Source organism: Mustela putorius, unplaced genomic scaffold, assembly GCF_011764305.1.
Source record: "Mustela putorius furo isolate JIRA1106 unplaced genomic scaffold, ASM1176430v1.1 tig00000129_pilon_pilon_pilon, whole genome shotgun sequence".
In the NCBI taxonomy this organism is placed as follows: Eukaryota; Metazoa; Chordata; class Mammalia; order Carnivora; family Mustelidae; genus Mustela; species Mustela putorius.
The window spans coordinates 14,597,554-14,619,038 of record NW_025421290.1 but is presented as its reverse complement, the minus strand read 5'-3'; the positions used below and the strand labels follow the sequence as shown (position 1 = coordinate 14,619,038).

The following is a 21,485-nucleotide window of genomic DNA, read 5'->3' as shown; positions in this document are numbered from 1 at the left end:
CATAGAAAAAGAAATAGAATGTGCTTTTTCACTTATTAGGGATTTAGGAAGATAAGAAGAAACTTAATAAATACTTTTAATTAGTCAATAAGGACTAAAATGTATAGTCATATTTTAACAAAGAAATTTAATTATAAAAAATTAAAGTAACAGAATTTTTAAAATTAGGAAACCAGATATTCAAAACATGCTGATATTCTAGAGCAATCTGTTATAATTAATTGTTCTAATGAATACAGTAAATTGCTAAGGATTATTTAACCACCATGTTACATGATCTAAATAGTGAAGAAAGTATGTGCAGTAATGACTTGCAGGTGAAGAAAACAGGAAGTAGTTGGGGGGGAGGGAGGTCTCACAAAAACCAATATTAACTCCAGATTATACACAATGTACATACAACATTGGCAGTTTCACATCTTGCTTCATGCTCCACTGAATTAAAGGGGAACTTCGTGCCAACAGCAGCTCAATGAGGCAGCAAAACTTAGTACTTTGAGGACTAAAAAAAATATGCAAGAGCAATTGCTATGCAAAGCTAGCTAACCTCAAAATTAAATCTAAAGACTGTATTAGATGCAATATTTTTTAATGCTAAACTATTTTCATTTTATATCTAAGTTCTATATTTACAATTAATTCAATTAATTGAACAAAGGAGAAGGGTTACCAAGGAAAGTGTGTTCCTCTTTGTATAAAATGATGGGGAAAAAACATATCAATAAAATAATTTTAACATCAATATTTACTAATTCATTCTTTAAAGTTTTTAATTTCTCACAAGATAACGTCAACAAAAAATGTGAAACATGTGTCATTTCAACTGTTAAAAGCCACAACTGACACTTAATAGTTTCAAGAAAAATTAATGGAAATTGCTAAGGAAAATACCGCATTCTATTTTATATGCTACTATCTTCTTAGAAAACAATTTATACTGCATTTATACAAAGTAGATAGGGTTTATGATAAGCATTTTCTACCTAAGCCTCATTAATGCCCTCTTACTTTTCCATTACTTTCTCACCTACTTCTAATTTAATTCTTGCTTTCTCTTTTTATACTTGGTTAGCTAACTTCTGGCCAAAAGAAGAATGGAAAAATATACACATAAAACATTTACCCATGTACATCATAGAGAAACACCATATCAACTAGACCAAAGAATTAAAGTTGTATGTTAACACAACATAGAAATTAATTATATGGACAGACAAGGAAAAGGAAGAATGCAAATAGACTTTTCTGGAGAGGACCATTTCTACTCTGATTTTTTTTTTTTTTTTTGAAGATTTTATTTATTTATTTGTCAGAGTCAGTGAGCACAGGCAGACAGAGTGGCAGGCAGAAGCAGACTCCCTGTTGAGCAAGGAGCCGGATGCGGGACTCCATCCCAGGATACTGAGATCATGACCTGAACCGAAGGCGGCCGCTCAACCAACTGAGCCACCCAGGCGTCCCCCTCTACTGTGATTTTAACAGTATCACCCCAGCTTATAAGCATCAAGTAATATATTGTCGAATCTGTGACACACTTCATAAACCTTAGTTATTATTACTGCTGTTATCTAACAATGGTGAATACTTCGGGAGCTAACTATTGGGAAACACAACTAACAAAACACTGCCATTTCTTTGAAAATGGCATTTTCATTTGCTCATGCAAAAATATGAAACACAGTTCTCACAGAGTAACTAGAATCACTACAAATTTCACCATGAAGCCAAAACACTTGAAAATGAGCTAGTTATAAGAAAGCCAGTATTAATCAGGAGAAAATTGCTCTGAAAACAATGAGTTTCAGTTAGTAACCTTAAAAACACATAAATAACCTATTAATAGCATACTGTCTTACATCAGTTATATTGCTCTTTCATCTGAAAATAAAACAGATATTGACAAAATGTTTTTTTTAATGAAGGAACAGAAGCTGAATATATCAGCCTTGAATATACCAGTAGAAATGCCACTTAAATGCCATTATCCAGCATAATAAATAGGAAAGATAAACTCTGAATGCACTTGGCATTAATACATACCAGTTCATCTAAAAAAGCCTGCTTATTCTTCCTTTTTAGAATCTGCTGCCGTTGTTCTTCTTTTTGTATAAACAGTCTTCTTTGTTCATTTTCCTGTCTTTCTACCTCTAAAGCTTCTTCCAATTCCTCCTGTTCCCGAGTCTAAAACAGAAATATTTATATACAACATGGAATAAATTTAGTAACCAAAATCAATCCTAACTACACTCTGACACTATCCTTTTTAGAAGCATAAAACATCTAGTCACTTACAGTTTAACAGAGCAGTATCTCTACTCTGAGGGAACTAGAGTTCATTTTATTTAATGTGGACATTGTACTGTCAAAGAGAATGACACTTACCATTATTTTTTTTAAAGATTTTTACTTATTTGTTTGACAGAGAGAGACACAGAGAGAAAGGGAACACAAGTAAAAGAGAGGGAGAGGGAGAATCAGGCTTCCTGCTAAGCAGGGAGCCCGATGTGGGGCTCAATCTCAGGACCCTGGGATCATGACCTGAGCTGAAGGCAAAGGCTTAACCCACTGATCCACCCAGGCACCCTCAAGTCATTCATTTTAGAAGATTTAATAAGAAAAACAAAACCAAAAACCCAAGAATACAACAAAGAGACAATCTATATACAGAGCTACTAATGGAAACACTCCATCAAAAAGATTGGCTTATTTAATAAGAAACAATTTCCAAAACATTCCAGATAATGAAAACTTATCACTGTACTGAATTTCTTTTTCCTAAGCTGAAATATAAGTCTTCATGAGGTTAGAATTTCAAATAGCATTTAAGGGAAGTTGTAAGAAACTGAAGTTATTTTTTAAGATAAGCATATAAATTTGTGCACTGAAAAAGTCAAAATTCAAAGCTAATATGAATGAACCACAGTTCTACTTATTCTCCTTTTATGGAATTCCTCAGAATATTAAATAATTCCACGCTCTGAAATTTATTCCAACTCTAAGTCATATTTCAAAGCAATAATATACCTAGTCTTTGCTCTTTAATTCTTATGAATGAAAAATACAGTAAAATCTAAATGGCTTTATTTTAAAGCTTTTTTTTTAATTTGACAGAACACAGAAATTATGGCACCTCAAGAAAATACAAAATGGAGGAAGACAACATAATAGGTTTGAGCATCATGAATATATGAATAACAAAGACCTCAAAGAAAAATATATTTTTATATAAATAATATATAAAACCCTCTATTAGATTTTTTTTCAATTCATATATTAGATAAACAAAGTTCTCAAACAAAAAGATGTTTTACCTACAATTAAAACTCACTACTAGATCCAAAATTCAGTTTAGCATCTGGTCTCCCAAAGCTGATCATACTCCTATATTCCTTATGTCCACTAAGTACACACCTACATCTTAGTCAACTCCATTTAAAACCATAAATTCATCTCTGTTTACTCCCTCTCTGCTCCCCATCCCCATTCCCCTTAAATCAGTTGCTACATCCTATTAGCATCTCTCCCTATAATTTTACAAACTTTTCCATTCCATAGCAAACTTGCCATTATATTGGCAAGATTGCTACTCTAACTCAGTAGAAAAGAGAATTCAAACTTGATACAGAATAATTAGTAGGAATAAATGTAAAAGGTTAGGGGCTGAGATATGAAAGTTGGAAAAGTAAACTACTTGACTGGAGACATATGAGCAGAAAAAGGTAGGTCTTATAGTAAAACAGAACGGTGAAAACAGAATTGATAGAGGGTAAACTCTCCTTGCAGTGATAAAGGACACACAGAGAAAGATAAGATTTCATACACAGTATTGTGGGTTAAATGTATCCCCCCAAAATACATGTTGAAGTCTTAACCCCTCGTATATATAAATGTGCCCTTATTTGGAAATAGGATCTTTGCAGTTGTAATCAAGTTAAAAGGGGATCATACTAGAAATGTGGAGAGAGACACAAAGGAGAAGTTCATGTGAAGACAATGGTACAAATCAGAGAGGCACTGAAGATTGCTGACAACCACCAGGCACTAGAAGAGGCAAGGAAGGAGTCTTCCCTAGAGCATTTACAGAAAGAATGACCTTGATGACACCTTAATTTTAGACTTGTAGACTAGAACAATAATAAATTCCTATTGTTATAAGTCATCCAGTTTTTAGTAATTTGTTACAGCAGCCCTAGGAAACCTAAGAGGTTGAGCTAAGACTTCAAACAGTAGGTATTTGCCCCTATTGGAGAGTGGACAGCTATTCAGGAAGAGAAAACAAAGGTGCAAAGACATGAATAAAGCCAGAATGCATGGTATGGCCAAGTCATGAAGTATGGGGGTGGGGAAAAGTTCTAGGTAAAACTGAAAAGACAAGCAGAGGGCAGATCACAGAGGGTCCTAATGCCATACTAAGGCAACTAGAGCCATACTAAGATAATCAGGACGACATTAAGGAAATTTGAGGGATAACTTTAGAAAGACAACTAGATGCAGTAAAGTATACAAATCAATCGGGTCATGACTGAAGACAGGAAAACCAGTTAGAAAAACATTTCAATAACCTAGACAAGAAATGATGAGAGCCCTAAATAAGGTAATAATAATAGAAATGCAAGGGGAACCAGAATTGAAAAATGATGAGGAGAGACCATCAACAGTATAAGAAGATAGACCATATATGGCTTGAATACTTGGATGAAGAACATAATAGTAAAAACAAGAGGTAAAGACTTAAAAATTCAGCTCTGGAATGCTGAATTAAAAGTGCCTATAATACATCAAGAAATAAATATCTATTAACTATTTATACATATATGTCTATATTGCATAGTATAGTATATTGCATAGTATAATGTTTTTCAAGAGAAATATATGTTTTTCAAGAGAAAAACAATGTGCTACAGAAACATTTGAGAGTAATTAGTTTAAAGGGGTAATTCATAAAGAGAAGCCCTGAAAGGAACTATGTTTTAGAGTCAGGAAGGAAAGCTAAGCCTCTTTAAGAAGATGAAAGGGGAAGGTGACAGCAGCAGGATGAGGAAATCAAGTGGTCCCATGGAAGTTAAGGTACAGGGTTTCTGTATCAAAGGAGAAGACTACACCAAACACTGCCAACAGGCCAAATGAGATCAGACCAACAGTCTACCATTTCTAACAATGAGACACTGGTAGCCTCAATTTTCTCACTGAAATAGAATATGTGAGCATCTTGGACATAGTAGGCCTCAATAAATATTGATTAGCTATCTAGCTAGCTGAATGAATAACTGGAAGAAGAGCCATCAGTAAAAATCAAACACTGTGGGGACAATGAAGAATGTACTGGACTGAGAGAACAGAAGCATGTTGAAAACTAAAGATCTTTGTGTGTTCTTCCTGATACTACCTTACCCAACCAACCTCCCTTGCTTTCACCTCCCACTCCTACTCCATCAGTAGGACTTGCTATTTTAAACTCAAACTATCTCTCCAATTCATCCTCACCTCTCCATTTCTTGTCTAAGTCACCTCTAAATTCACCAACATGACTGCAATAACTTCCCACTGGTTTCCCAAACTCCAGCTTGATTCTCTCAAATTCAGCCTCCACCAAACCACTACATTTATACTAACACAGACAATACCTTATAACCACTTGGTTTAAAACCCTTCAGTGACAATCATCCACAGACACATTTTAAAACATTACTCCAAGGAATCTTGGAACTCCCTGATAAGATGCCTAAGGTACAATACAGAAGAGATTGAACAGATAGAAATTCGGCTTCTCTCTTCCCACTATCACTTTAACAAAAGTATTCCAAGCAAGCTTTCATTTAAAGAAAAGCTTCACCTATTAAAACATAAAAATAAGTGGGACACCTGGGTAACTCAGTCAGTTAAATGTCTAACTCTTGATTTCAGTCATGATCTCAGGGTTTCCGGATCAAGCCCCATGGTGGAGTGTGCTTAGAATTCTCCCTCTCCCTCTTCCTCTGTCCCTCCTACCACTTTACTCTTTCCCTCTACACACACACACACACACACACACACACACACACACACACACACACACACTAACTGGTCTAACTATGTAAGCCAAAATTACTTTTCATGATAAATTTCCTTATGTGACCTATGCCCTTTCTACTTCTCCAACTTCAACTCTCTCTCTACTGAACTTCAGCAATATAAAGCTACTAAAACCTCTCAGAACTCTGATTACCCATGCCTTTTTGCCTTTGCTTATGATTTCTTTCTGCCTGGAATGTCCTTGTGCAGCATCCATATTTCCACCCTTGTCCCATCTTCTCCACTTTGTCAAGTTCTACTTGTCCTTTAAGGCTCCCATTTAGGCATCATCTCACTTGGAATGCCTTTCCCAATACTCTCAGAATGGATTAGGTATTCCTCCTTATACTCCTATTATAACAAGCAACAGCACTTTCCACATGCTTATGACACTGTATTGAAATTACCTGGCTTCTTATTCATCTTTCTGTATAATATGCTTAGCAAATGTTCAACAAATTTATTGAACTGATTTTTTTTTATTTTGCTAAACTGACAGACATTCTACACAGCAATCTCTACTGCTCATGAGAATCTAGAAAACTGAAAATAAAAATTAAGATAATTTTAAGTAACAAGTGTTTTCCAGAATGTGGAGAAAAAGGAACTCTTGTGCACTACTGGTGGAAATGTAAACTGGAATAGCCACTGTGGAAAATGATATGGAAGTTTCTCAAAAAATTAAAAATAGAAATACCGTATGGTCCAGTAATTCCACTGCTGGATATTTACCCAAATAACATGAAACAATAATTCAAAAAGATATATGCACCCCTATATTTATTGCAGCATTAGAATTTGCAGCATTTATTGCAGCCCAGATATGGCTACTCTAAATAGGCAACCCAAGTGTCCACTTAAGGTTGAATGGATAAAAAAGATGTAGTTTACCTACACACACCCCCCCACACACACATACACACACAGAGGGATATTACTCAGCCGCAAAGAAAGGATAAGATCTTGTGATTTGCAACAACACAGATGGACCTAGAGGGTATTATACTAAGTGAAATAAGTCAGAAGTCAAAGAAAGACAAATATCATGATTTCACCTATATATGAAATCTAAAAAACAAAACAAATTAATAAACAAACAAACAAAAAGCAGAAACAGATCCATAAACACAGAGAACAAACTGGTGGCTGCCAGTGGGGCAAGGGGTGGGGTGACAGGCAAAATGGGTGAAGGGGAGTAGAAGATACAAGCTTCCAGTTATGGAATGAATAAACTAAGAGATAAAAGGTACAGCATAGAGAATACAGTCAATGGTATTATAATAGTGTTGTATGGTGACAGACGATAGCTACACTTGTTATGAGAATAGCATATAGTATATGCTTGTTGAATCGTTATATTGTGTACTGGAAACTATGGTAACAATTTGTGTCAACTGTAGTTCAAATAATAAATAAGGAGAACAGACTAAATATTAAAGTAATCTTCACTAAGACTCTATTTCAAGATTAGATCACATTCAGTTTCTCCATGCTCACAATGACTGCCTCCATGAAACAAGTAAGATCTCCTTAGCAGAAATGTCAGTATAGTTTTTCCTCGGGTTGTGATCCCAGCGTCCTGGGATCGAGTCCCACATTGGGCTCCTTGCTCCGCAGGGAGCCTGCTTCTCCCTCTGACTCTGCCTGCCACTCTGCCTTGCTCTTGCTCTCTCTCTCTCTGACAAATAAATAAATAAAATCTTTAAAAAAAAAAAAGAATCGCTTTATATGACTAATCATGCAAAAGATTTTTTTTTCTTCTTTGATACAACTTTGATGTTTTTAGAACAGTGAGACTTCAACATTCACAGAGTCATGAAAAGCAAGTTGCTATCTTATCTTAGACACCAGCCATGTAAGTTAGTCCATGCTTCATGGGCCACAAGAGAGCTAAGCTCTATTCAATAATGCCACAGTTACTGATATAGGTCAACTAGCACTGTCTTAAAAAATGTGGTCCTATGTCTGTATGTTTGTGCCAATACCAAATACCTGGGTCAGTATCACTAGTAGGTATAACATTCTGCATAGAATGATCAGTTAATAAAAGTTAATGAGTTACTAACCAAATTACTTAGTTAAAACATAGCTAGGTATTATAATTAATAGAATAAAATGAATAAAAGCAGCTCAAATATTCCCACTGAAATACAGTATTTGTTTTATTCAATAACCTATAGTTTTCAGATAATTAGAAATTTCTGCCTTAAAATAAATAGCTACCTGAAATTAGATTATTCTTTCACAGCAATTCTTAGTATTTCCAAGCTTAAAATGCTAAATGAAAAAAAGTATTCACGTGAAAGGAATATCCTTCTATTAATGAGTTAAGTGGGGCTAGTGCAACAAGTTACCTATTATCTACTTTGAACATATTTTCTAATGTACCCACAGAAGGCTACTGGGCAAAGAAAGTCATTTTATGGCACATTGATCCTCTCAGAAATGAGACAACTTTCTAAGAAAGTCACTGGATATAAATGGAAGGAGAATGTAGTGTCAATTCCTTGAGAGCTTGAAGGCAGGAAAGAAGTATCTAAATGATAACACTTGTAAGACTATAAGGAGAAAGTACTTTTAAACACAAAATGAAAACACAAGCTATGTGATCCAGATACGACTTTATCATTTTGATTAACAATCACAAATTCCTGATAAAGTACCTCAAAAATAAGTACTTCTGCTTTCCTCCAAAACTAGAAAGACAAGTATTAAAGAAATAACAGCTAAATTGTTTAAGTTAAGACAAATCTCTGCATACACACAGTTCTTCCTTTAGAGAATATATTTTATTTTATTTTTTTTTTAAAGATTTTATTTATTTATTTGACAGAGAGAGATTACAAGTAGGCAGAGAGGCAGGCAGAGAGAGAGAGGAGGAAGCAGGCTCCCTGCTGAGCAGAGAGCCCGATGCGGGACTCGATCCCAGGACCCTGAGATCATGACCTGAGCTGAAGGCAGCGGCTTAACCCACTGAGCCACCCAGGCGCCCCGAGAATATATTTTAATAATGCCATCAAAATTGGTATGCCTACAGTGTGCCTCCTATCTATGTGCCTACATATACATATACATATACAGTATATGTATACATATACTGTATACATATACATATACAGTATTTCTGATCTGGATTTCAGCTAAATTTTTTGTAAATTTAATTTATTTTAGAGGAAGATAGCTTTTCAGGGATCATATGGAAGCATTCATTTCTAATACAAAAGAAGAAAATACTTAGCAACCAACCAGCTTTAACTTATTTTTCTGAATGACATCTTTATTTTCCTTCTGGTACATCTCCATTTTCTTTTTGGTGTTGTCCAAATCCACATTGTTGGTCAAGTTGAAAACTGAAATAGGAAACAATGACATAAAATACAGTTTTAATACAAATCCTGAGTAGATTAAAAAAATTCCTCGGAGTGACTTAATTCTTCAGATTACTACTTACAGCTCTTTTTATGTTCTTTTACCTACTGGCTATTTTAGAGACTTATTCTAGTTCTGCAACTATGTTTTCAAAGCTAACTATAAGACTGTCAGACTACCACACAGAGTATCTAAACCTTTAAATCACCCCCCAGAAAACCTAAGATATATGCTTGCCATAATCATATTAGATTTGATTTTTAAAGGATCCAGTCTAACTTTAAAAGCATATAAAAGATTACTTAAATTTAAGTAAAAAGAGTAAGTCTGTAATCTACTACACTGGTCAGAATCCATACTGAAAAGAATCTGTGCTCCACAAACAGAAAAATTATCCAAAAGAATAAAAAATATTATACATTGGTATAGTTTACAGCAAAAAATCAAGTTTCTTTTAAGGTTTTATTTATTTATTTGAGAGAGAGAACACAAGGAGGGGTAGGTGCAGAGGGAGGAGACTCCCCACTGACCAATGCTCAATCCCAGGATCCTGGGATCACAATCTGAGCCAAAGGCACACACTTAACCAACTGAGCCATCCAGGTACCCCCAGAAAAACAAGTTTTATTCACATTCCAATGGTCTCCAACATGGCTGGACGCAAGCCTGAATTATTTCCCACATAGTCTAGAATAGAGTATAGCTTAACTAGTATAGCTTAACTAGTAAAGAATAATCTGGCACCCAAACTTAAGACTGAAATAATTTTGGGGGCGCCTGGGTGGCTCAGTGGTTTAAGCCTCTGCCTTCAGCTCAGGTCATGATCTCAGGGTCCTGGGATCGAGCCCCACATCGGGCTCTCTGCTCGGTGGGGAGCCTGCTTCGCCCTCTCTCTCTGCCTGCCTCTCTGCTTACTTGTGATCTCTCTCTGTCTATCAAATAAATAAATAAAAATCTTTTAAAAAAGACTGAAATAATTTTGTAAGAAAAGCCACTGAGGTATGTTAAAAAAAGTGATAGGCTTTCAATGAGATAGAATTTTTTATAATTTTTAATTTTGTAATAATTTTGTATTTTTTATATAATTCTGACTCAAAATAATGCCTTATTCCCTTCTAAGTTTACATACATAAATTAGTCACTATGATACTCTGAATAACAACCAAAAGCACCTCTATTGGTATATACAAATCATATTATAAAAGTACTAACCCATACCCTATCCTTTACAGTGTTTACATCAATCTGTCTAAAGAAAAATCCATATCATTCCCTATGCTGTACCTTATATCCCTGTGACTTATTCATTCCATAACTCAAAGATTGAATCTCCTACTCCCCTTCACCCATGTTGTGAATCCCCTCTGGCAATAATCAGTTTGTTCTCTATATTTATAGGTCTGATTCCACTTTGTTTATTCATTTATTTGTTTTTTTAGATTCCACATACAATTGAAATCATATGGTAAGTCTCCTAAGGCAAGTGAAACAAAAGCCAAAATACAGCATTGGGACTATATCAAAACAAAAACCTTTTTGGACAGTGAAGAAAACCATCAACAGAACAAAAGGGCAACCTGCTGAATGAAAGAAGATATCTGCAAATGATGTATAATAAGGAGTAATACAAGTAATTTATAAAGAACTGATACAACTCAACACCAAAAACACATATAATCTGATTAAAAAGCAGAGGAACTGAATAAACAGTTTTCCAAGGAAGACATACAAATGACCAACAGATACATGAAAAGTTCCTCAGTATCACCAATCATCAGGAAAATGCAAATCAATACCACAATGAGATATCACCTTACACCTGTAAGAAAGGCTAAAAAATCAAAAGAGAGATAATAAATGTTGGCAAAGATACATTGAAAAAGGAACCCTCATCCACTGTTGGTGGGAATGTAAATTAATATAGTAATTATGGAAGACAATATGAAGGTTCTTCACAAAAGTAAAGCAGAAATACCACATGATCCAGTAATTCCACTACTGGGTATTTACCAAAGAAAACAAAAACACTAATCCAAAAAGATATATGCACCCCTATGTTTATTGCAGCATCATTTGCAACAGCCAAGATATGGAAGCAACTCAAATGTCCATCAATAAAGGAATGGATACAGAAGATAGAGCATATACAGACAATGAAATATTAGCCATAAAAAGAAGATGAGATCTTGTCATTTGCAACAACATGGATGGACCTGGAAGGTATTACACTAAGTAAAATAAGCCAGACAGAGAAAGTCAAATAGTTCCTAGACTTTGGGATTTACAGAGGCTTACAGATCTGAAAAGTAACATTGGGAACCCAACATAGGGTTACCTTTTTTTGTTGAGTAAGGCATCAAACATACTCTAAAGACCAATCTGATCCTCAAAAGGCCAAAGGACTTCAGAACATCAACTTATCATAATCACTGTTAAAAACCCAGGCTCACCTACATGTGTAGAAAAAAACAAAACCAATCATCAATTCTATTATATGCAATTTGGAAACTGAGAAACAACAGCCCTCTAGCTACCTCTCCAGCTTTTTTACCACAAAGTAGAAAAGAAAATAGTAATTGTGGTAAACCAGGGAATCTGGTTAATATGCAACTAAGGCACTCCGCATAAATCCCACTCTGGCCCCTAGAAAAAACTAAGAAGGAGGCTCAAAACTACCAACTGCCCTTAGAAAGTCAACTGTGACCCACTTGTAAATGTAGGGTGATTCTGCTATCTTTGCCAATCATTCACAATTGACTTCTTGTATTTAACAGGTCATCTATTCAGCCACCAAATCCAATCATCTCTTTTTTTTTTACTTTATTAAATTTATTTTTATAAACATATAAATGTATTTTTATCCCCAGGGGTACAGGTCTGTGAATTGCCAGGTTTACATACTTCACAGCACTCACCATATCACATACCCTCCCCAATGTCCATAACCCCACCACCCTCTCCCTAGCTCCCACCCCACCACAACCCTCAGTTTGTTTTGTGAGATTAAGAGTCACTTATGGTTTGTCTCCTTCCTGATCCCATCTTGTTTCATTTATTCTTTTCCTACCCCCCAAACCCCTCACGTTGCATCTCCACTTCCTCGTATCAGGGAGATCATATGATAGTTGTCTTTCTCCGCCAATCATCTTTTATAACTTCTATCATCCTCAGTATCTATGACCACTTAACAATATCGATAACTTATTTTTCCTTAGGCACTTTCTTCTCTTGACTAATTTAATACATTCTCCTGATCTGTCTCCCACTACTCCAACTATTCCTTCCTGGTTCTTCTTAGCCTCTACATAACCTGTATGATTCTGGCTTTTGCCAGAATCTGGTTCTTCTTAGCCTCTACATAACCTGTATGATTCTGGCTTTTGCCCTCTTTTCTTCCCTCTCTATTCCTTGGGCAATCTCATCACTTTCCATAGTTTCAACCAAATAAATGCCAGAAAATGCTGACACTATTTCAAAGTGCATTTCAGAAAGCCAAACACATAATTATCTCCAAATTTGTTCCTCCTTGTTATATTTGTTCCTCCAAATTTGTTCCTCCATTAGTATGATACTGATTATCATACTAAGACACCAAGATTTAGCATCTTCATCTGACCCCTCTCCTTTGCATTCTACAAACAGCAGATGCTACCACCAAAATCTCTTTAAAGCTGTCCTTATTCTCAAAGTGCCCTGACAATATAACAAGCCAGATGGTATTTCTCCCAGATCATTTCTAATAATCTCTGACTTAATCTCCTATCTCCAGAATCTCTGCATCTGATCCTACACTCTAACCCAATTCATAATATACAATGCTGTCACACTAATATTTCTGAAGCACACCTCTAATCACCTTGCACCTCTACCATCCTATAGTCCTCTCCTCCCTTCTGCCTTTCCCCCTTTTACTAGGAAAAAAAAAAAAAATCAAACACTTTTAGAATTCAGAACCCCTCACAATCTAGCTTTAACTATTTTTCTCTCTCCTAAATAAAGACCTCTCTTGAAAGCGGACAGTCTGCATTTCCCAAATGCCCCCTACATTTCCTATTCTAGTTCCTTTGATCACACCATTCTGTCAGCATGCCTGATCCCATTCTTACTACTGAAATTATACCCAATCTTTAAATGTCTACTCAAAAACTACCTTTTCTATAAAATTCTCCCCAACTTCCCTAACTAGAAAGAACTTCCTTCTCTTATAAATGCTGAAAACATTATTTACAGCTTATAAAAAATCTTTTTCTACTACATATAATATGCATACACATACACAGTGTTCTTTTTTTTAAGATTTTATTTATTTATTTATTTGACAGAGAGAGAAATCACAAGCAGGCAGAGAGGCAGGCAGAGAGAGAGGGGGAAGTAGGCTCCCCACTGAGCAGAGAGCCCTGATGTGGGGCTCGATCCCAGGACCTCGAGACCACGACCCGAGCCAAAGGCAGAGGCCCAACCCACTGAGCCACCCAGGCATCCCTACAGCATTCTTTACTTACACTTTATCTTGCACTCAAAGACCATATTTTATACAATCTCTGTATTATCCAGACATAAGGAAAAAAGTAAGGAAAGGAAACAAGAACTCAATGATTATCTATTCAGATCCCAACACAGGTGCTGCGAGCATACAAAGAATTTCCTATTTTCAAAGACTAAAGATCTCTCATTAGGGAGATCACCCCAAAACACATAAACTTAAGTAATAATGTAGGACACTATATGATCAAGTGACAACAGGGGAGAACTAAAATTACCCTGCTTCATGCATTAAATAATATCTAGCACTGTGCTAGCTGCTGAAGAAATATTTATTAAAGAAACTGCCCTTCCTTTTAACCAATTAACCCTACTAAAACAAAGTACTGATTATGTCATTTAGTCACTCAGTTCACTCACTGCTTCTGCCTCCACAATGCCTTGAAAAAGGAAAATCTAATGCTTTTCCCTTCCTACTCTGAGTTCTGCAGATTCCTCAGAGTCTCTTCAAGAACCAACGGGAAGACTAAGCAATTCTATCCAGAGAGGCTTTGCTTCATTTGTTTGCTTCAAGTGATCTCTTCAAAATTTTGCTTGAAGAATACACTCTACACTGTGTACCAAGTATCTATAAAGTATATATGACAGGCACTATGTCCAGCATCTGGCCTTAATTAATACATCACTTAATCCTCCCAATAACCTTATGAGATAGGTACTTCTATTATTCACACTTTACAGATAAGGTTTAAAGACATTAAATACCTACACCCAAGTTATGCAGCCAGTAAATGTTGTAACCAGGATTTTAACACAGACTATCTGATTCCAAAGCCTGAACTTCTTCCTACAATACTAGTTGTATTGTTCCTCTCAATGCCAGAAAAACACTGCTAGCACAGTTCAGCTCTTCTTCTGCACCAGCACAGGCTCCACACTTACCTACTTCCAAACTGTGATCATATTGCTCCCAGAGTACCCATATCTTAGTACCAACCTCAACCGAGAACTATGGATATCCGTATCTGCCTCAGCATTCTATACGCAGTTTAAGCACCAACTCTTCTTTATAACTCACTTTGCAGGTACAATCTCTCCATCCCTGAATGCCCACAATATATTGTTTAATATTACACTGGTGGCACTTACCCATTTTCTACCCTATAAAATTACTTTCAATGTACGTATCTATTTGACCTAACAGAGTATCAACTGAGGGCAGATTCTAGGTCTGATTGATCTTTATCACTCCCAACACTTCAATAAAAAATTTCCAGTACATATCCATTAAAATGACCAAAATCCAGTACACTGACAACAACAAATGCTGACATGGATGTGAAGAAAAAACAACGCTTGCTCATTCCAACAGGAATGCAAAATAACAGAACACTTTGGAAGACAGTATCTTACTTACAAAATTAAACATACTCTTACCATTTTATGCAACAATCACACTCCTTGGTATTAATCCAAAGGAACTAAAAACTGTCCACACAAAACCCATATACAAATGTTTACAGCAACTTTATTCACAATTGCCAAAGCATGGAAGCAACCAACATGTCCTTCAACAGGTTAATGGATAAACTGTGGTACATCCAGACAATGAAATATTATACAGCACTAAAATGAAATGAGCTATCAAATCATGAAAAGACAAGGAGGAACCATAAATGTGTTATTTCTGCTAAGTCAAAGAAGCTGATCTGAGAAGGCTACATACTGTATATGATTCCAACTACATGACAGTCTAAAAAAAGGTAAATCTACAAAAGCAGAAAAAAATCAATGGTTGCCAGAAGTTAGGGGAGGAAGAAGAGACAAAAAAGCAGAGCACAGAGTAATTTTAGGGCAGTAAAACTATTCTGTACAATACCATAAGGGTGAATACGTGTCATTATATTATATTTGTTCAAACCCATAAAATGTACAACACGTACAACTCTCACATCAACTATGGTCTTTGAGCAATAATGATATGTCAATACAGGCTCATCAACTGTAACAAATTTACCACTCTGGTGGGGGGATGCTGATAGCAGGGAAGTCTGTGCATGTGTGTGGTAGAAGGTATATGGAACTCTGTACTTTCCACTTAATTTTGCTATGACCCTAAAACTGCTCTAAAATATAAAGTCTTTTTAAAAAAGCTCTAGTAAGAGCTCAAGAAATACTTGTGGAATTACCACAAGAGGAAAAAATAAATAAACAAATGCTAATGTTTATATTTACCTTTATAATTACAGATTAAAATGAACTTTATAATTACAGAATTGAATATAATTACAGAATTGAATTCTATAGAATGGCAAAGCAAATGGATACAAAATACAAGAAAAAAATTATCTTTCTTTTGGTTATAAATCTGAGAAGCAAAGATAATCAAACTGTTATCCTATATTGAACTTTAATAGAATATTTAGACCAGTTAAAGAAAACACAAAGTTTATCAGCAAGCTGGACAGAGTACTACTGATCAAAGTTTTCTATTAAGTAGAACCCAGAAATAGGTAAAGTTGAAACCTAAGTGAAATTCATCTGTATACAATTTTCTCTCATGCTTATTAAAAACTTTATAATCAATCCCAATAAAAGTGAAATAATCAATTCATTTCATTTTTTTCATTTGGAAAGTCAAGGTAATAACAATAAAATTTATAATCATAAATAATACAAATCACTTCCCTTAATAAGAAGAAAAAAAAATTTTTTAAAGTAAAAGTACTATCTTAAAAACTTTTCAGATGAAGCAAGCTTCATTCATGCCATAATGGTTCAGGTTGGTATAATAGTCTTGAAGAAAAAAGAATACAAGATAATTTTCTGTAACAATCATCTGCCCCTTTATCTGGCTGCTGGTATAGCTCAGATGTTGACCTGCCTTACTCAAGTATTAAAAGGCAACAAAAAACCTATTGTGTTTTCTGAAAGATTTAATGTTATTTAAGTACAATTCTGAAGTCTTTTTGACATCCAGAATTTATAATTAGAGCCCTTAGGACTTTCTCACCCTTTCAAAATAAGCATACCCTGAACCAAAAGAATAATCTATTTATTATGAAACTAAGAACAAACCTTTGAGATAAGCCCTGGGGCCAAAAGGAAACAAGAATTTTTATGTTTAGATTGTCATAACCATAGAAAGGAGCTTATTGTTAATGCTGTAAGAAAGTTCATCTTCATGTGTGCCCCTTCTATTATAATTTTTATGCCATTATTCAAAATTACAATATCTTAAAATTTTTATATTTGTGACATTATAAGGATTCAAAATGAAATTTATTTAACCAAATGACCAATCCCCAACTTCTAAATCCTCAAACACTGACTCCTTAGCCTCTCTATCAACTCTATTCCTCTCACTCTAGGCCTAAGCATCTTCAATAGAACCCTTCGACCTTTATAACTGAGTTCAATCTTCTTTAAGGTCCTTCAAAATATGGCCCCAATCTACTTCTTCTTCTTTCATCTCCTACTGTTTCCCCAATTACCATCCCATGTTTTAGACATGGAATAGTAACTACTCTGAGACTAGCAAGCACCTTCATAGGCTCTGAGAGTCAGAAAAACCTATGTTCAAAATTTGGCTCCATTATTTACTAGCAATGTAATCTAAGCTCCCTTTATCTCTTCTCCATATGCAAAATAAGGAATAAAAGTGCCCCTCTCAGAGTTGTGAAAATTATGCGAGATAATATGAATACAGCATAGTCTGGCACTTAGCAGGTGCCCATTAAATTAACATTTTATACTTCTGATTAACAGAGATAGCCAATACAGATATAATGGACATTGAAATAATCATCTTTGAAATCATGAATAAAACACAAAGCAGACAGCTACTGAAACAAGATTTTAAAAGGAAGTTTTATTTATACCATAACAATTAAAAACAAATACACACAACGCAGTGGTGCGGCCACACCCTAACAAAACTTAAAAGTGCTAAAACTAGTCTTTCCATCATTGCTTTACTCTCCACCCAACAAAACAATAAAAAATACTGCCTGTTCTCCAGCTTTTATCTTCTTGATTAATACTATACTACTGTGTAAGATCATCAATTTTAACTCATCCCTGCCTGCTCTACCTCACCACCTATATCAAATTAGTCCTTGAATATTCTAAAACATCCCCTTTATCTACTCTACCCCTCTACACCCTACTCTCATTATATCCCTGTGACTAAAGTTAGCTCTCATTATTTATCCAAATTGCTGTAATGGTCCCTTAAAAATGTTTCCCAAACTCAAAGCTCACCTGTCAATAATCCACATCACTACCACACTATCCTGCTGACTCACTATTGACCATGGAATAAAATCTTACCCTGACAGCTCAGCTTGCAAAGCTCTCATTAACTCAGATCTAGTCTGTTTCTCAAGCCTCATTTCTAGTCATTCCCCATGTTCTAGTGACTTATAACATTACTTGCTCATTCTCTAATATATTCAATACCCTCTATCTCTGTAATTTTGTCTTTTGCTAAAAATGTTCTTCCATCCTCTTCCCACCTGGTAAACTCCTATTCCATCTTTTAAGGTCAAATTCAAATACGACCTCTTCTCTGATCAAACTATACTTCTATTTCCCAATGTTGAAATGTTATCAGTATTCCCATAACACTTTATAAATGCCTATACTACTTTCACATTATATTATAGTTATTAGTTTACATAATTATTTTTCCTCTTTAGAGTCTGCCCTGCAAGTAAAGTAGTTCACATAGAACAATATTTGCTGAAGTTCAGAAAATAAAGTCTAAGTCCAAGAGGCTAGACCCCAAACTTCATCAATATCTTCAAATACAATCAGAATGGCTCTTTATCCAGCAGGATCAAGATTAGTAGCTGGGACACCTGGGTGGCTCAATTGTTAAATGTCTGCCTTCGGCTCAGGTAATGATCCCAGGGTCCTGGGATCAGGCCCTACATCAGGCTTCCTGCTTGGTGGGAAGCCTGCTTCTCCATCTCCTGCTTCCCTTGCTTGTGTTCCCTCTCTCACTGTCTCTCTCTCTCTCTCCCTCTCTCTCTCTCTGTCAAATAAATAAATAAATAAAATCTTTAAAAAAAAAATTAGTAGCTGATTACTTACAAAAGTCTGTTAAGGGAGGGCAACACACATACACACTCCTTAAATACTTTAACTTAACATATATAAGTAAGTATACAGTCCCTCTCTAACTTAATGACATACAGCCAATGTCTAGTTAGTATCTTTAACTGCATCTTTCTTATATAAACCATACTTGTCATCTATATTGTTCATTTTCCATTTTCTAAAGCAGGAACCTTCACTTGTGTACTTTTCTCCACCAACCATATAAACTACTTAATTAAATTACCTAATTACAAGTATAAATAAATAAGGCCTGGTTACCAACACAAACAACTTTCAGTATTCAAATGAACTGAAGAGAAGTACAGAGGTGAACTGAAGACCTCTACTAATGAACGAGGTTCATCGTGTATTCTTATGTTTTGGGCTTCAATCAGTGTATTTTATGGAAGGACTGGGAAATGTCAGTTACCCCAATACGTCAATTCAGTGGAGGCAGGTTAAGAAAGCTTCAACATAACTGCAACTGAAGACAGTCCTTCATGAATATACGTGATAGCAGAATCACATTCAAATTAAATGCTCCGAGACAATTTTCTCCTCTGCTAAGGGAAGAATTACATATGGTACAGCTGTAATAGCCAGTCAATCCTGGCTCCTGCTTCTGGACATAAACATGGTCTTACCTATGGGTCCCCAGTTGTTCATACCTTCCAACTAATTCAACCCATAGAAAAATATGTATGTTTAAAAATAATGGCTCAACCAGAACCTTACTCTAGAATCAAGATCCCCGCCTCCCTTCCCCACCTTCTTTGTCCATTGATTTCTTTAGAGTAACCATCCTACCTGCCTGCTTGGACTTGTAACCATGTAGTACACCTTGCTCTGTGACATCTATAATCTCCTTTCTCTTTGTTGCTTGACCAGACTCTTAATGAATCACATTGCCTTTATAATAAATGCGAGCTGGATTTCTTCCTGCTACTATCCAGGTGCCTGTCCTATACTTAATATCTACATACAGCCAGAATTCTACACTTGCCCAGTTCTCACAGAATTCTTTCAGTTTATCTTCTCAGTTGAGATCATAACTTTTCTACTTTGCCTTAGCACTCCCAACTCTACCATTCTACCTCTTTTTCAACTAAAATCCAAGCCCCTGATGGTTGGATTGGTAAGATTACAAATGAAGTGCAATCAATACAATTAGAATGAAAAAACAATGGCTCCAAGGCACTAAAAGATTCCACAAAAAGGTTAAGTTATATTCTGTACATGCTATTTGCTATGACATAACAAATGAACTTAGATATTTTAGAAAAGTTTCCATAACAGTTGAAATAAAATATTCTCTGGATTTTTCTGTTAGTAAAGAAGTTAAAGGCATCAGAATACTCCATTTCTCTATATAAATCTTCTAATGAACAATCAATCTGTTATATTCATATCTTAAATATGAAACAACATAAAGACAGCTCAGTTACCAGGTTGAGAGAAGAAGAAAAAAGATGATTTGTTTAATTCTCTAAGTCTCATTCTTATTTCCACAATCTGTAATTTCTGTTTCATTTCCATACCTGTATTAAGTAATAATAATTACGGCAGCTATAAAAAAAATTAATTTTTTTAATTGATGTATAACAACTTCCAGGCTTTTTAACATCTGTGAAATCTTAAATAAGAAAGTGAAAATAGGGGCACCTGGGTGGCTCAGTCGTTAAGCATCTGCCTTCAGCTCAGGTCATGATCCCGGGGTCCTGAGATCAAGCCCAACATTAGGCTCCCTGCTCTGCGGAAAGCCTGCTTCTCCCCCACCCACTCCCCCTGTTGTGCTCCCTCTTTCACTGAGTCTCTCTCTGTCAAATAAATGAATAAAATCTTTAAAGAAAAAAAAAGAAAGCAAAAATAATTCTTTCTTTTGATGAATGTATCCTTCCACTAATCACAAAAGAAAGAAAAGACGCTAAGATTACTCTAGCCTCTGATTCTAGAACAATACTAATTTAAAAATGCCACTCAATAGTCAACTGCTTCTAACTATTTTCAAACTACTGTATGCACAGAGACATAAATGAAAAAAAAAACCATGTGGCTTTAGTCATCATACACAGTTAACAGAAATCCTATTTTTAAAAAATCTGTGTACTTTTTCTTTGTGTTTACTCTAATACCTCCTGAACATATAGATGATATATACAAATACAGCCTTTCTTCTCATCTATTAGCTGATACTATTGCAGCACCTGGGTGGCTCAGTTGGTTAAGTGTCTTCCTTTGGTTCAGGTCATGATCCCGGGGTCCTGGGATCGAGCCCCAAGTCAGGCTCTCTGCTCAGCAGGGAACCTGCCTCTCCCTCTCTCTCTCCCACTCCCCCACTTGTGCTCTGTCTCTCTCAAATAAATAAATAAAATCTCGGGGGAATAAAAGTGATACTATTTTTCCTGAAACAAAACATTTATTACTTAAGTATGGCTTCAATTTAACAAACATGATTAAGTACAACAGAAAGTAAAGAGGTA

General features: G+C 35.4%; 1 protein-coding gene across 2 annotated transcripts in view; it reads right to left on the bottom strand.

Moving 5' to 3' along the window:
* MNAT1 (MNAT1 component of CDK activating kinase) overlaps positions 1 to 21,485 on the bottom strand; it is a 205,730-nt gene that overhangs the window by 122,163 nt on the left and 62,082 nt on the right. For both annotated transcript variants that reach the window (XM_045070215.1, XM_004738880.3), the window contains exons 4-5: positions 9,298 to 9,401; positions 2,041 to 2,181 (exon numbers count right to left, since the gene is read on the bottom strand). In XM_045070215.1, the coding sequence (XP_044926150.1) occupies positions 2,041 to 2,181; positions 9,298 to 9,401 (245 nt within the window). The remainder of the gene's footprint in view (positions 1 to 2,040; positions 2,182 to 9,297; positions 9,402 to 21,485) is intronic.